The sequence below is a fragment of the Melanerpes formicivorus genome, unplaced genomic scaffold (assembly GCF_026170545.1).
Source record: "Melanerpes formicivorus ecotype bairdi unplaced genomic scaffold, bMelFor1.0.p_v2 SCAF_21, whole genome shotgun sequence".
In the NCBI taxonomy this organism is placed as follows: Eukaryota; Metazoa; Chordata; class Aves; order Piciformes; family Picidae; genus Melanerpes; species Melanerpes formicivorus.
The window spans coordinates 8,668,595-8,685,559 of NW_027142373.1; the positions used below are offsets into that span (position 1 = coordinate 8,668,595).

A 16,965-nucleotide genomic window follows, 5' to 3' on the forward strand; every position below is an offset into this window, starting at 1 on the left:
ATCAGCTATTGTAATCCAGTAGTGAGCCTTTGTAGGGCTAATTGGGAGCTCATTTCACAACCTGTCTGAAGTCTGGTTTCTTTCCAGTAATTGATGGACTTCCTAAGCCTTCAAGCACCTCATGGGGAAGAGCCTTTTCTCTATTTATTTGCACAGTGAACAGTGCCTACAAGAAGAGCTTTTCCTTATGGCAGAGTGGGAGCAAGGGCTATGTGTGAACTCTAGCTGAAAGTCCTTTCTGTGGGTGGTTAGCAGCTCTTGTGAACTGCAGACACAACAGAATGTGTTACTAGATGTGAAGCCAGGAGGCCAGTGGGAGGTAGGAACTATACTGTTGCTTGGAAATCACGCACATTGTCAGTGCCAAGGTGCAGATCAAAACTGTCGTGTTGTGAGCAGAGTTTGTATAAAAATTTGCCTGAATTAATGGAGCATCTCTCAATTCAGGCAGCCTGCTAAGCCCATGGGAACACTGGCAGACTGAGTTGATTGTACCAACTCCCTGCATTTCCAGTAAGGCCACAATGGGGAGATAATCGCCTGACTTGGGCTCTGTAAAGAGCAACTTTGGGCCCCTCTTTTCTCAGCTGACTGTAAAGGGAAGGTAGGTATTTGTCACAAAGACTATTTCTAGTCCTACCTTCAGGGTTGGGGGTTGTTCAGTAGTAGGAAACTGTGGGCGTTGTAAGTGTGAAGTCAAAACCAAGATGCACCTTTTGAGATCTCTTCCCCCTCTCTGTCACATTTGTTGTGATACTAATGTGAAAGAAGCACATTGCTAACTTCTCTTAGTAGACAGCTGATGTAGCTGGAAGAAAACACGCCAAGCTGTGGCATACAACCCTTTATTCGGGTATTTAGCTCATCATATAGATAATAGGGAACAACTGAAAAGACCTCTGAAAATGCTGTGGATATCGTGTCTCCGGGCCGCATCTCTCGTTCTGCTGCTGCTCCCCTGCTTCCCTGGCCAGAAGGGTACGTACATTATAGATGCTCTTACACTGCATGGGTGTTGAGGTTTTCTTCCTTTTTTCTTCAGTCTGTTATCTCAGATGCTTAGCAAATTCACCATTAGCAAAGCCAGGTGGAACTTTGGGAAGCATTCTTTAATGTTATAGCTTGAGTTTGTAGGAAAAAAGTGAGAACTTGTTGCAGTCAGAACTTTTCTATTGAGAAATGATTCTCTGTGTAGAGTGGAAGTTGTTTTCCCAGTCATTCAACATGAGCTGTGGCTGTGTTCAGGCCGATGGGAGTATACCATTGGATAGAAATGAATACTCCTGCTTTCTAGGGATGGAATTATTGAAGGTCTGATAAAACTTTACTAGAAATATCTATTGCTGAATGTTGTAGCTACTGAGGGTACAGGCTGGAGGCACACTTGGAGAAAACAGACTGAATATTTGAGGAGAACAGGCTGAAGGAAGAGATGTCCGCAAAGAGCCGTCGCTGTTTTTACTTCCATGACCTTTTACAATTACTGAAAAGGATGGTGACTTGGGATATTATCCATAAATTATGACACCTGAAAGGAAGGTGCAGGAAAACTGGTGACAAAACTTATTTTGGGTGTCTGTTATTCTTTAGCGGTTGTTGAGTCACCAATACTCATTTCTGCTTCTACTCTGGAACGTCTACCCTTCTCTTTTGGAGAAAACAACTGATGGACTGTGGCTGCTTGTCATTAACTGTGTGCGTTATTAGGTTGTACAAACATGGGTTATCTTAAAAGTACTATTTTTAGGCTGGTGAAGATTAATTTCCTGGGCTTTCCTTCTCCAATTGTAAAAGCTGACTGCCCTGTGCTTCCCCAGCCTTTTCCATTACCCCATTCTTCTGCTTCTTTGGAAGGTGATTGCTGACAGCTCCTAGTTTGCCTTAATTTCTTCTTTAAGTGTTGTGGGAGGAATGCCTTTGTGTGTGGTCAGGTTGGATTGATTTACTGTATCTAAATTCCCATGATCTCTTTCTTTCTAAGTTTGACTTCTGTGTTTGTTCCCTTGTTAAAATAAATTGCATTAGTATGTAGAGATTCTTAATTAGCTTGTCAGGACTGAATGATTCTATCCTTTCTCTACTATGTTGGTCCTAGATGTGCAATACTATATTTTTTATTTCCTTGGGTTTTGTTTGTTTGCTTTCATTTCTTTTAGGTGTTTCCCGTTTGATCCCTCTGCTCCTTGCCTTTCATCACATAAATAATTGCTGTTCAGTTTCTTTTGATATTGAGGCCATTAGAGAACTCAGAGGGTCTTATTATATATTTTTATACCTTTGTTTCTTAGTGCAGGCTGCAGTTGTACCATCTGCAGTTCTCTTCCTAAAAGGCTACATTATCCAGTTTCCTGATGTTGCCAAAGCCAAAATCCACACATAAAAATGTGCAATTTTCTTGCATTCTCTGTCATCTTCTGATAACCTTTGAATATCAGCTTTAGATCCTCAACCAGCTCAAATTACTGGGCCGAGTTCAGTGAACTTCGGGTTTTGAGAGCTATTAGGATCATACTGAGAATGTGGAGGGCAGAGTAAATGTTTGGGACGAGTAATGGAAGCCACTTCTTTGTGAATGCCTTTCAAGTTTTGGGGAGATACTGAGGTCAATGGGCATGAAGGACACTACAGGTTTCAGGGCAGGCAAGAGATGGCATAGACAGGATAGGACAACTAAGACCTGGTTTTACAGAGTAGCTGTGTTGATGCAGTAGTTGTTTTTGAAAACTAGTTTGATATTAATAGGTTAAGAAGAATTCCAATACTGTAAATTCAATTGCATTTCTCACTTTTAGGTGGAGAAAATGAACAGCAAACAGACGTCATCAGTGTTTGGGAAGGAGACTCCATCAGCATAACTTGCTCAAGGAAAAATTTGGAAGAGGTATTGGGAACATACTTGACAGCTAGCAAGAAAGAACTCACTGTGTTATATGTTGCCAGAGAGGGTAATTCATACATCCCTCCTGAACTGGCTCATCGCCTTAATTATTCAGAGGAAGGAAAGAACCTCAGTATAACTCTGCACAATGCACAGCAATCAGATTCCAATATCTACCAATGCTCTACGTATGTTATGAGAAACGGCCATCACAACAAGCTCTTTGGGAAGGAAACCATAGTAGTGGTGAAAGGTATTGCAATTCCTTCTCTTATGTAATCAATTAGCAAATGCAGCTACACATTTTAAATCAAAGATTGGAAGAAATCATCATGGGAGGGAGAGTCTGACAGAATTTTACTCATCTCTGCTCATGTAGTGAACTGATTTGAAAGAAAAAGTGGGTCTCTTCCCTGAACAGGTGAAGAATGTACATGAGGTAGAACAGTAGCAAAAAGTCCCTAGAATATCAGTTCATGACTAATTTAATCCTAGCTACAGGTCTTGGCATGAGTCATGCAGCAGACTGAAAACAGTGAGGGCCTGTAGCTCTCTTCAAAACACTCAGTCAAATCTTTATGAATAACTAGCAAAACAATGAACTCTTTTTGCTTCTGATTTTAGTACTTTTATTTTAATTTATTTCTTTTATTTTTATTTTGTGTTAGAATTTCATCTCAAATGAGAAGTCATGTGCGTTTTTTATCATCTTAATGTAGTTGATGAATGGACATAAATGCTCCTTTTGGCAGGCATTTCTGCTTAGGGGGGAAGTTCTTCTGTCTCTCTATTTTTTCCCCCTCTTTATTTTTTTCCCCTCTTTATTTTCCCCCCCTCTTTCTTTTTTTTTTCCTTCCTTTCCTTTTCTTTTCTTCTCATTAGAGGAGAATTGAACAGTTTGTGCCTCTCTGTACCTACCTTCTGACAAGACTATCTAACCTGAAACATCTTTACCAGTGTAAATGACAGGGTCGTCTTCCTTTCCTGCCCCCAAGGCATGCAAAGCCTAATTGATTGCTTCATCAGTAATAGTCATTTATGTCTATGAAGGCTTATCATGTACTTCCTTAGGCTTCTCACTTCAGACTTCTTGACTGTGGTTTCTCAGATGAGTTCCATCTTGTTGGTTATGTACTGTTTCTCTAAATTATTTTATGAAATGACTTTATATCTTTCTCATTTCTCATCCTCTTCTCTAAAATGCTTGCAGCTTTTCCAGAATTATCTTTTGTTATAAATGGGGTAAATTCTGTCTTCATTCCATCATCCATATTCATGATAACATTAAAAGGAACAGAGCCTGTTCTCAGAGGAACTCAATGAAATATCTTCCCATCTGGACAGCAAGCCTTTAATAACTGCTTTTTAAAGACCATTTTCCACATTGATGGTACCCACATGGTATGATTTCATCCAGACCAGTAGTTCTAAGATCTTTTTAAGGCTTAATCTCCCTTGAGAAAGCAGGCAATGACCCACATCTCAAGGGCAAGCTGATGAGGCTGTGTTCCCTTATTAGAGAGTTCAGTACATGTATTTTTTAGGTAGGTGGAAATACATTACAACCAGGTGAACCTGTTTAGCCAGTCCTATGTTCAGATCCTGGGGCAGGGAAACATGAAATCTGGCTTTCTTCTTAAGGCATACATAAAGGCAGCCTTCAAAAAAGGGAAATAATAAATTTTATCTGTGTTCTGCTCTTTCTGGTTTGACCTCTGTGTTTTCTTCCTTGCACTGAGTTAAGTTTGTGGTAGCCACTAATCTCTCTCTTGCTTTTAGCTCAAACCAGTGGAGTTCTTGAACAGTCACCGCTCTATGTCAATCCTCAGCCAGGCCAGTCAATCAGCATTACTTGTGCATGGAATAGTGCATATGAAGATTTCTACTTGCTCAAGACCCTCATGCAACGTGAAAGAGTGCTACATGTTTCAAGTCAGAATGTTTCAACTATTTCTCTTGCTTTTGCTAATCGTTTGGGGTACTCAAAGGAAAAGAAGAAAATCGTGGTAACTCTGCACAACCTACAGGAAAACGACAGTGGTATTTATGTATGTGCTGGGGTGCTGAAAAATGTCTCTTCCCTCTCAGTAAGTGAAAGTGGCACCATGTTGCTAATTAAAGGTACTGTCCCTTTGCTTGTTTAATCACAAAAAACCATAGGCATGCTGTAAGACAAAAGGTGGGCTGAAATCTTGCAGAAGGTTGGTTAGGACATGTAAAGCACTAATCCCTGGCTAGACTTACTCTGGTACCCAAGAAAGTTTGGAGAGTAAGCTCAGCTTCCTCTGTGCCCTGTTGTACTAGGACACAGAAACAGGCATTGTATTTCTACCTGCCCTATAGAGCCAGAAGGGAATTATAAAAGAGAAAAGTTGCTATAATAGTGCACCTCCAAATAACAGAAAAAGACAGAATCAGACAACAAACACTTCAGTGTGTCTGTGAAGAATCTGTCAGCTGTAGGGAATGAAGCAGTATTTTTAGCATCAGTTCTTTGACCTTAGTGTGACATAAATGTCTTTTAGAAACCATTCCCTATAGCAAGTCTTTGTGTTTAAAAATAGGTCTCACCAGGGAGTACAGAACAAGTCTTCAGGCATTTATTTAAAGCACCACAGATAATAGCAGAGATGATCTCACACACCCTCATTATGCACCCAGCACACTGTGACCAGATTCCAAAGACAGGGCTTTTTCTTTTTCTACAGTGTGGTGTTGTAACCATTTGCTAAGGTGAAGACAAACACAGCAATATACTGATCGTTTGTGATCTTATCGATGCAATTTAACCCTGTACATTGAGCTATGATCATCTGATCTGCCTGTAAGTGAAACAAAATTTACATAGGACCTAAGAGTTGCAAAGGATCTACCTGCAGTCTGCACAAACAGACTCTGGTCTCATTCTATGCCACTAGCCGTAACTGGTGCAGCAACTCAGTGATGTGAGCTGGAGAAATGACAGCTGCATGTCAAAGAAGCAGGATGATCACCAGATATTTATGGAGTAATTGAGGTTTGGAGAACTGTAACACTTTCCACTAGCACTATTCTGCTCGGTTTCTATACCTCAGACTGTAGCAGCCTCCTGCTTGTGTCTGCACTGCTTGCAAATCTAGCTGTTTCAGAATTCGTGACCCAGCCAGCAGTGCTGCTGTAATACTGCAAGAAAACATTTTCTGTTTCCATTATGAATGTGTGGTCCAACTTCTGATCAGTGCTATGGCAAGGTATTGTCTTTAGTGAGTGCTCCTCACACACCACCTGCAGTCATCACCAGCCTCCAGAAGAGCACAGGGAATGCCAGTGACTACACAACTGGGGTGACAAATGTGGCTTTGTAGCATGCTGTTGATACCTGATTGCTTTCTTGCTAAAAATAGGATTCTCCCCTTCATATGTGTAATAATCTAATTTTACATGCAGACGTGGAGCAGGCAGACTGCAGTAATAATTCCTGGGTCATCAGTGTTCTTACCATCATCGTAGCTCTATTGTTTGCTACACTGATATGCTGCACCCTGTACTGTGTCAATGTAAGTATGCTGTTTCCATGCCTATTATTTGTGAATAGTTACCAAACCAAGGAAATGTTTGACAAACCTAAGGAGCCCTGGCTTTCTGTTGTCTCCTCTTTGCCCTCCTTTGATATCTCCTACTGGTAAACACTTGCCTATAAAGACTGTGTGTGTTTGTTTCTGCAGCTCTTAGTAACTGAGGTATTTATTTGCTTTTGATAGCATGCCTCACAGTTAACACCATGGCCCTGTGCTGTATGATTTCCCTGTACACAGCACCTCACTATTCTGGTTTGCTTATTTTTCTACTTCTTTAATTTATTTATTCTGTCAGTTGGGAATGGAGCTGTAATGTCTTGTAATAGATGTGAGAGAACATTTGGAGGAGGATGCACGGATGACAAAACATCATAAAATAGCCTAATATCTGAACGTAGCTTTAGGAGAACAATTCTGCCTTGTTGAAAGGTGACCAAGACATTTTTCCTTTACTGGGATTATTTACATAAATATTCTGCAGAAAGTGCCAGGAAATTGTCACTGATAGATCCTTCTGCTTCATAAAGATTACTCAAAATTAACATAAAGATTCCTAACTTGTTCCTCCACGTAAGGCTTCAGTACTGCTAAAAACCAGTAGTACAACGTCATTTTGGCAAAGCCAGATGTCCTTGGGGGAACTCTTGTGTTATCAGTAACAAAACTAAGGATAAGCTGGACTTGTGTTTGGGCCACAGTTACACCCAACTCTTGAAGGAACTTATAGTGAAGTTGACAATTCCCACCTAATCCTCTAAGATGTCACTGGGATTTGAGAGAGCTTGGAGTCTTTTCAGGCTCTGTTCTGAAAAGCTGTTTGCTTTCTTTTGCAGGTGAAGAAGTGTTTCCAGAAAAGAAAATCACATACAGTATCAAATACAGTATCAAATACAGTCTATGAAGATATGTCTTACTCTTCTAGACGTAACACCTTGAGCAGAAGCAACCATTGCTCCTTGAGTAATTAACCTTCTGCCAGCTGGGACTGTACAAGGATTAGCCATTCCATTACAGGTCTCTCTGAAAGCTGTCTTAGCAACCTGATGCAGCAACTGAACTGAAAATTCTCTCCCTTACCTTCTTCGGTGGAAAGAAAGACTTGCCTCATTTCCAAGGCTTTTCTTCCCCTCCCTCCCTTCCTCCCTTCCTCCCTTCCTCCCTTCCTCCCTTCCTCCCTTCCTCCCTTCCTCCCTTCCTCCCTTCCTTCCTTCCTTCCTCCCTCCCTCCCTCCCTTCCTCCCTTCCTCCCTTCCTTCCTCCCTTCCTCCCTTCCTCCCTTCCCTCCTTCCTTCCCTCCTTCCTTCCCTCCTTCCCTCCCTCCTTCCCTCCCTCCTCCCTTCCCTCCTCCCTCCCTCCCTCCCCTCTCCTCTCCTTTCATTCCTTCTTCCCCTTCTCTTATTTTTAATGTACAGAAAATATAGAGAAATGCAGGTACCATGCACGTGTATTTGTGGTTTAGTATGGAAAGCAGGAATTTTGAACAATACCTTTATCTTGATGCCCCATTTGGGCTCTTTGTTTGGTTTTTTGATTGATAGATAACTCTTTCAGGGAAGGTGAGATAAATCAAGAAGTCTGGTTCTGAGCGTTGGTGAGTGCTCAGGAAGACCTTAACAGGGCTGTTAAACAATATGGCAATGGATCCACATATTCATGGATTACAGTTCTCCTATGAACCCTCATGGGTCTAGCCCAAGAGCTCAGGTAGCTAAACCAACTTAAAAGTTACAGCAAAAAACCCCAAATCTATTCTGAAGAGACTTCAGAAATGTTGTGGTAGAGTGCATTACTAGTGAAGTGTTGGATGTGTGTGGGCTCACCTGTTCAAAGATCATAATGGTCCCACAAAAACACAGTTCAGTCTGGATTTGAAATTACTGCCTTTGTCAGGGTCATTGACATGGATGCTGTGGGTCTTGAGATGGCTGACATGCAAAATAACTAGACTTGGAGCATGATGATTTTTAGGGACAGCAGAAGTGTTTAGGACATGCTGATGTTGTCTCAGACTCCAGGTGCAGTCTCCACAGCAGAATGCATTTCTCCAGGTCAGTGACTCTGTACTGCAGAGTACAAGGTGAACTTAATCTGGCATAAAGACAATGCCCACATTCCAATCTGGACACAGGTGAGTCTGATTCAAAATCACTCCTAACCAAGGAATTGATCATAACCTCATATGAATCAAGTAGAAACTAAATTTTGATTTAGTAATGACTTAGAACAGGTTGCTGCAGTAAGCTTTGCTATTGCTGAGGAAGAGTTGCTTGCTACAGCTTCTTCCAGGTTTGTTTTGGTTTTGCAAAATTGGGTCTGCCATGGAATGTCAACAATCTTGCGTAACCAAAGGACTATCAAATTGTCCTGTTACCATGCAGGATTAATGGGGCTGGCATGTGGTTTCTGGCAAGTGAGACTAGAATTTTTAATGGATGGATTTGTGTAGGTTTTTAAGAAATTAGGGACAAACTGCTGTTGATGACAGTGCATAGCTGGGGAGGAGCCAGGCACAGTAGATCCTCCCTCTCTGGAGCTGCACTCTGCCCAGATCTCAGCTTCTTGAGCCAAGCCTGCTGCTCAGGACAGCCCATTTCCCTCCACATGTCACTTGTGAAATGATGTGCATCAGACCAGGGCGAGAAATGTGCTCAGTCTGGTGGGTGGTGAAGCGATAGGTTTAGCTGGTAAGCAGAAATGTCTGTTGATCTTCACAGAGCTGTACCCAAATAAAATGATGTTTGTGACCAGGGCTTTGTACAACTGTTTGATATTTTTACAATATGTATTAAAGACTATTTCATGTATCTTGCAAATTAATGCTAGTTATTGAATGGAGTGTTTCTTTCAGTGGCTTTTTAGGGGTTTTGTTGTTGTTGTTTTGTTTGCTTTGTTTTGATTTGTTTTTAATAGAGTGATTCAAAGACTTTTTGTGAAATGCAGTGTAACCTGCTCCTAACAGTGCCTTGATAGACAACATAACTCTTTCCCACTTTATTTACATCATCTGTATGTGGTGGGTTTCTTCTTTGTTTGTTTTAAAATTAATCACTGAAGAAAATACCAAAGAACACTTCAGATGATGCATACTCATGCATTCCTTTCACAGCAGCCAAGACAGAGCTAAATATGTCAGAGGGAGACAGGTAAAGAGCAGATGGCGCCGGGGAAGCTGTGCCATCCTTCAAACAGCACCTTGCACCCAGTCATGATGACTGAGGGCCATGGGGTTTGCTCAGTCTGGAGCAGCAGATGGTGCCTGACCACTGTGTGACTCTGTTTGATGTCTCCACAAGCACAGCCCCAGCAGGGTCCCATCTCATCTCTCAGGGGTCCCACGTCTCTCTTCGTGCCATGGGTGAGCACACCTCACATCCCCTCACCACCTGCAGCAGACACCTTGCTGGCGCTCCATTTGCTACGGTAAGAGACCCTGTGTTGCCCATGGCGTGAGCAGGCCACAGGCCCCGGACCACTGCCATCCCCTCCTGTCCCTCCACTCTGAGCTTGCCCCTGGGAGATCCCTAGGTGGGGGCACAGTGCTGTCAGTGCTGGCATTAGGCCCTGACTCAGAAGGGGCTGGCCCAGAGCAGGCCCTGGGGAACTGTGAGGGCTTCGCAGCCTCTTGTTAAGCAAGGCTCACCTCAGCACCTCTCCTGCATGGGGCAGGGATTGCCAGCGGCCTCCCAGGGCTGCTGCCCTGTGAAACAGAGAGGGCCTCCCACCAGCACCAACATGGTGTCTGAAGGCCTGGGGCTGTGCTGACCCACTGCAGGAGGTGGGGACAGGGCCGGCCCCACTGCCATGCTGTGACCACAGGAGCCTCAAGCTGGAGCAGACCCTGCTGTGCAGCCATGGCTGCGCACAGCCTTGCCCAGGCAGGGCAGTGCTGCCCCATCACAGAGGGCAGGGACAGCTGTGATCACATTTTCGTCTTTGATAAATGCTATAGGTTTAGAAGAAAAGAGATACTCCTAGAGACACCGTGTATGGAGGCTTGAGATGAGCAAACTTAGATCAGCTTTCTGTAGCAATACCCCTGTGCAAACATGACCACAACTGAGAAAAACCAAGCTGTGAAAGGAAACAGTAGTATGGGTGGTTTCTTTGTCTGGGCGTAAATAAATAAATATGGAAGCCTAGCTGAGGAAAATGACATTTCATGAGTTGTACTTGTGCAGGGAATCAACCTCAAGGAATGGTGAATGAACTGCTTGAAGAGAGCTTCTGGCAAAGTTAGCTCAAGACTGTCAGAGTACTTGGTTACTTGGCTGCTCAAGAAGGTTGGAAAGGTCCTAAGATGCAACATCGTCTAAGTGGTTCCCTGCATGGCAGGCAGACTGAACTTTTTCATCTCCAGAGATGAAGACAGAATTGTTCTGGGCTTATTCTCTTGCCTTTTTCTTTTTATTTCTGTCTGCTGTCCCAGTACTAGGGAGGCAAATGATTTTCAAGGAGATGTGAGATGTGAAGCATAAAGCTCTGAGAGTGCAGCAGGACCCATGGCAGTGAGAATGGTGTCAGAGTCTTAGTGAGGTCCTTGGTCCCATTTCATGGAATAAATGACAGATGCTGCTTCTGGGAGCCAAGCAGCCTTGGGTGGGAACAGAATGGCAGATCTGTTATCAGAGGTTACCAAACTGGGATAGAGAAAGTCAGGGCAGCAGGGCAAGGAGAGTATATCAGGAGGAGAGAATACATGACAGCAAGGTACAAGCCATGTTGGAAGTAACCAGGCTAGGTTTATAGGCAGTGGTCTGGACTGAGCTCTTGGGAAAGAGAGGGATCATCAGGAATAATTTTTGCTTATTTACTTATTGGCTTCTCCAGTTTTGCAGATGTAGATTACTGCTGATGGGGACCATAGACTCAGTAAAATTTAACTGGGGCCTTTCATTAAAGGTTTGTCTGACAAGTATGTGCTTGAACTTGGATGCCAAGGAAATTGATAAGATGAGCTGAGTCACAAAACATTTTCCAGGAGGACTGTAGATAGAAGGGGTTTCTCCTCTTGCTGTGACGCTGGATTATAACCAGTGACCACCCTACAAACACTCTACAAAAAACTGTCTATATACTTCTAGCAGTTTTAAATGGTACATGACATATCTCAAAAGCCTACAATGGTAGAGTTGCCTGGAGTTTCTTCCACCTGACTGTCACTAGTTGCTGCTTGTGATTGTTCTTCCATCCAATAACTCACCTGGAAACATTCTGCTACTATTTGGAAGATATGACCAAGATACATCCAGCAGGGCTGGTTCTGATGAAGACAAACTACTGACTGCTGATTTCTCAAGGTCCCTGTGTTAGTGGAAAAAAAACATTTCCATTTGCATCACACAATTTTTTTGTAAGCACTTGTTTTTCAAGTCGTTTAGTTTCTTTTTGAATGCTTTGTAGCACTCAAGTTGCAATCATGGTTTAGCAGCCAGCTTACAGTCAAGTTAAAAACACTTTTTTTTTTTTTTCCTGGTAGTTCACAGATTTGATTTTCTCACAGTTTAGGTCTCTGAAATGCTGAACAAACCTTCTTGGTGACATTTTTCTAAATCTAATATCTTGACTAATATGCTCTAGTTAATGAAGTCTTCTAGTACTCAACGTGCAATTTGATGAGTATTTAGAATAGAATATAGAATAGAATAGACCTGGTTGGAAGAGACCTTCAAGATCATCACATCCAACCTATCATCCAACACCACCTAATCAACTAAACCATGGCACCAAGCACCCCATCAAGTCTCCTCCTAAACACCTCCAATGATGGTGACTCCACCACCTCCCTGGGCAGCACATTCCAATGGCCAATCACTCTCTCTATGTAGAATTTCTTCCTAACATCCAGTCTAAACCTCCCCTGATGCAGCTTGAGACTGTGTCCTCTTGTTCTGGTAGAGGCTGCCTGGGAGAAGAGACCAACCCCCACCTGACTACAGCCTCCCTTCAGGTAGTTGTAGAGAGCAATAATGTTGCCCCTAAGCCTCCTCTTCTCCAGGCTAAGCAACCCCAGCTCCCTCAGCCTCTCCTCATAGGGCTTGTGTTCCAAACCCCTCCCCAGCTTTGTTGCCCTTCTCTGGACATGTTCCAGCAAGTCAACATCTTTCCTAAACTGAGGGGCCCAGAACTGGACACAGTACTCAAGGTGTGGCCTAACCAGTGCAGAGTTGAGCATGGTTATGGATGCTTCAGTAGTGACTGGACAGTGGCTGTGTGCAGCATGCAAGAAATCTGCCAAATTCCATTTGAAATCTCAGCAAGTCTTAATTTACTTTTTAGTAAAGCACTGATAGTCCATTGCTGATCTTAACTCTCTCATGTTGTATCCACAGCATCCAACATTGCCTACGGTATCCTCACATGAAGAGGAGTGGCAAAATGGTAAGCAATTACATGTCCTTTTTTGTTTTCATTCAAGAATGTAGAACAAAGCAAGAAGCCTAAATATTGATCAGAGTGAATAAAACACACTTCCCTACATTAAAATTTTATAGGATTCTTCAAGGGATCTGGATGAGCCCTGTGGTTCAGCAGCCAGTATTGCACCTGCAAATCTGTCAGGGCATCAAGGACTAAATTTTGCAGCCTTGTCACTCAAGTTCTAGAAGCCTACTCTGGTGCTACTTGTACAAGTAGTGCTTTATCAACAGGGGTAATAATGGCAGAATTTATTATTCCACTCTGATATGACAGGGGAAAAAAAGAGAAACAAAAGGAGGAAGCTTTACTTTTCTGCGTGCTCTTTCTCTACAGATACTGCCTTATAAGCCAGACAAGCTTTCTGAGAAACCACAGAGGCCAGTTTGCTGCTCATGGTTTGGACCTGCATTGTTTGATCTTTGATCAGAGATGTAATTAACAGCAAGCTTGTGGGTGAATGACATTTAAGGTATATAGCTATGCTCTCATCTGTTTTTTGAGTGTGCATGGTGAAATGATGTTTTGCCCAAATATCTGTGACTTCAGGGAAAGAAACTTACCAAAGAAAAACTGAAACATCCCTGTGGATTTCTCTGCTACTCTCGTTCTCATACACTGTAATGCTCATGATGCAAGCATTGGTAGAGTCCCCTGAAGGTGTCTAAAACCAGTTTTTGAACTCAAACCTCTTTCTTTCAAAAAAACCCCACCTAGGTCAAGGTTTCACAACAGCCATTAACAAGAAGCACTGCATGTGTCTGTGTACACACTGTGGGTAAGGGAACGACAGCTCCTAATGTCTGTTGAGGCTAAAATTAAAGCCAGGCCTTCCTCAGAGAGCTGTAAGCTCCTCCTTTGCAGAGGGTGTTTTGAAAATAAAGCTGCTGTGTACAGAAATAGACAAATATATTTCTGTTTCAAGGAAAACAGGAAATAGAGACTCTAGGGGGTTTTCAGCTCACAGAGAAACTCAAACAAATGGTCTGAACCGAGGTGTTGCAAGTTTTAGACTTGTTCAAAATGAGATGCACGAGGAGGGATCCGTCCTTGAAAGGATGTCTGCTGTTCTTCTGATTCTTTTGTTGGTAAAACTCACCTGTATGATTGTGTCAAGTTAGCAAATAGTCTTAGTGCACTTGGCTGGAGGCATAAATGAACACTGGAACAGGTTGCCCAGGGAGGTAGTTGAGATTCCTGGAGATATTCAAGGTGAGGCTCAACAGGGCTCTGGGCAACCTGATCTAGTTGAGGATGTCCCTGCTGACTGCAGATGGCTTGGACTGGATGACCTTTGGAGGTCCCTTCCAACCCAGACCATTCTGTTATTCTCCGGACTGTTCTTTCAATGCCAGTTTGTTCAAAGGCAAGCTCCCACACTCGGATCTGAGGTCACCACTTTGGTGGAACAAGAGGAGAGGCAGGAATAACCATTATAAAATGAACTACATTCATTAATGATATGCATTCTCCAGCTAGCTTCTCTGAGGCTGCTCTCATGCCTCAAGGTAAAAATTGTGGTCGTTGTGGTAAAGATGTAGAAGCCAGGCTGCTGCAGGGCTGCTTGAGGTGTTATGTTTCAATCTGCCAGCCAGCACTGGTGCAGAGTGGGCTGCTTGGCGGTCTGGCTTATCACCATGCTGAGAGATTGACTCATGATAACATTCTGGCACTAGATTGTGGTTTCCATGTGCTAGGAAGGGCTTTTGCACTGCTTCTGCAGAGGAGAACAACTCCGGTGCACAAGGTCACACCACAAAGCCTTGTTGGTCCTTCCCTGAAATCTTAGCAGCAAGTGACTTGCCCTCTGGTCCCTCACTGTCACTATCTCATGCTCTGCTGGCTGTGACCATTGCATTAGTTGATGGAAACAGTGGCCCAAGACCAGCCTGTGTTGACAGCATTTTTGTGGTTTGCTAACAAACACGTATCAAGCAAGGAGTTAAGACCATAACAAAGAGCTTTGTGGACACATGAACGTGCCTGCAAGCTTACCATGGCCACTTTCAGCTCTAGTGGCTCCTGCAGTCTGGACAGAGCTGCAGTCCTACTGCTGATGGCCAATATATCAGAAAGCTTGATCTGCTGGGAGCATTACACGTTCACTAACTATCTTCTGCTTTTTCCATTTTGAAGAAGCAGGCAGAGGCACTAGGTAGCTGATGCCGCTGAAGCAAGGCCACATAACAAGTCAGAGGCTGTCAGGCAGTAAAGCAGTTTTAATTCCTGCCTGTCATGCAAGCCCACACATCCTTCTTATTTCTATTCTGTTATTATATGGAACGAATTAGGGGAGAGTAATGTGACAGTCAAATCTGTTCAGCTGTGAGCTGGCATCACTTTCATTGCTTCACATTTAAAGGGTCTGACTTTGAAATTTCTTGTCTCATCGATTCCCTACAAAGACCGAAGAGAAAACACTTCCTGATTTTATGCTATGCCTGCTTGCTTTATTGCAGCAGAACTCTTGGCATGTGCCAGTAGCTCGTTGTTAAGTGGCTGGTGGCTGTGGCTGGTAACTGTAACATCTCTGTCACCAAAACATACTATCAAGTGATGAGAGTCACAAATTATGTGATCTGAGATTTTCTCTTTTGCTGTGGTTTATTTATCTCAGATAGCACATCTGACATTAGAGTTGAGATTTGATGTCTGGTATTTATGACCATTTACGTATCTTGCTGAGAGAAAGGCTTTCAGCTCACACTGCATCACTTTATTTGGCCATTTCTGCATTTTGGTTGACCATCTCTCTTCTGTATTGCCAGTTCAGATGTCAGCAGCACTTTGGCTCTTGCAGTCTGTGGTGGTTATGGGGAAGAACCTGGTTAGAGGAGTGCATGACAACATTGCTTGGTCTCAGAAGAGCAATCCAGCTCTGTGTGCTAATGTGCTAAGTGTGTGAAACATGAGCTCATGTGGGCAGCTACCCAATGAATTTTTGAAACAATTAATTGTGATACTTGTCAGTGCAACAGTATCCTGGAAAGAGTGGGAGAAGATCGTAGATATAGTCCTGAGGTGTCCGGAAAGGGCAGGGAGCGAAGTTCCTGCTCTGCTCTGAGGAAGGTGCACCAGAGTAGTGCTGTTTGAAAGAAGGTATTGTGCTTTCCCATTGCCTCCAGCAAACCCAACAGCTAGAAATGCTCTAAGCATGCTTTGTGCTCTCTCTTGAAGTGGTCTCAGTGGTCTCAAGCAAGCTAGCAAGCAAATGAGATGGCACTATAACCTTTTCCAGCTCTGCTATCTCTTAGATACAGCAACTTGCACCTTGCACATCAGCTGTCACCCCGATACACTTCCTCTGTGACTGTCCTTTATCTAACAGGTGTCTAAACTATCCCCTGAGGTAATTTTGCCCTTTTCAATCACTCTGCAAGCTTCTGATCCACAAGGCAGACACATGCAGGTGTCTGAGCATCTTGTCACTGCCTTGTGGATTTTTCCATGCCATTTCTGTTGGCAAAGCATTTCCTCAGCAGCAAGTTTAGCGAGTAGGAGTTGGAAGCTGTGTTTTTATTCTTTCTTTCCCTCCCCACTGTTGTGTGTCGCTCGTTTCCTTTGCAACAAAACAGGACACGTCTTTGAGAACCACAAGAACAACAAGTGTCAGCTCTGAGGTGCTTCATTTACTGTATCAAATTGCAGTTAGAGCTACATTTCACACTGTCAAAAACCCTGGCTAGTTGAGCACAAAGGAGGAGAGAAGTTGTTATTGTGAGATTCTTTACAGCTGGAGGAAAAGGAAATGCCAGAGGCTATTAGAAGGAAATCCCTGCTTAATACTCTGTGGTCTCAAATGGGTTTATTTTTTTGCTTCTTTTCATATCTCTGAAAGCATGTTTAAAAGCCTTTAAATGATGGATATTATAGTAGGAGCTGACAGCAATATTTAACAGGGAAACCCTTGATCCCATGTTGGTGTTTAATGGTGTAACAGTGTAAAGGTTTTATTAGTATCTGTTCCTATGCTTGGCTTGACATTCCACTTGCCACCCCTCTGGGCACCTCCATCAGTAGAGGGAACCTTCTGGCTTGTTAAAAATGTCCTTTTAAGAGAGTGGATAAAACCATAAAATGCTACTAAAGCATGGGAAGAGACATCTTGAAGGATGAT

At 43.1% G+C, this 16,965-nt stretch overlaps 1 protein-coding gene across 1 annotated transcript; it reads left to right on the forward strand.

Moving 5' to 3' along the window:
- Positions 1–697: 697 nt before the first annotated feature.
- Positions 698–9,391, forward strand: CD7 (CD7 molecule). Its single transcript, XM_068151418.1, has 5 exons — positions 698–978; positions 2,793–3,131; positions 4,658–4,999; positions 6,305–6,414; positions 7,269–9,391. Exons 1-5 carry the CDS (start codon positions 906–908, stop codon positions 7,401–7,403), a joined length of 999 nt encoding a protein of 332 aa, XP_068007519.1. The 5' UTR covers positions 698–905; the 3' UTR covers positions 7,404–9,391.
- The last annotated feature ends 7,574 nt before the right edge of the window (positions 9,392–16,965 follow it).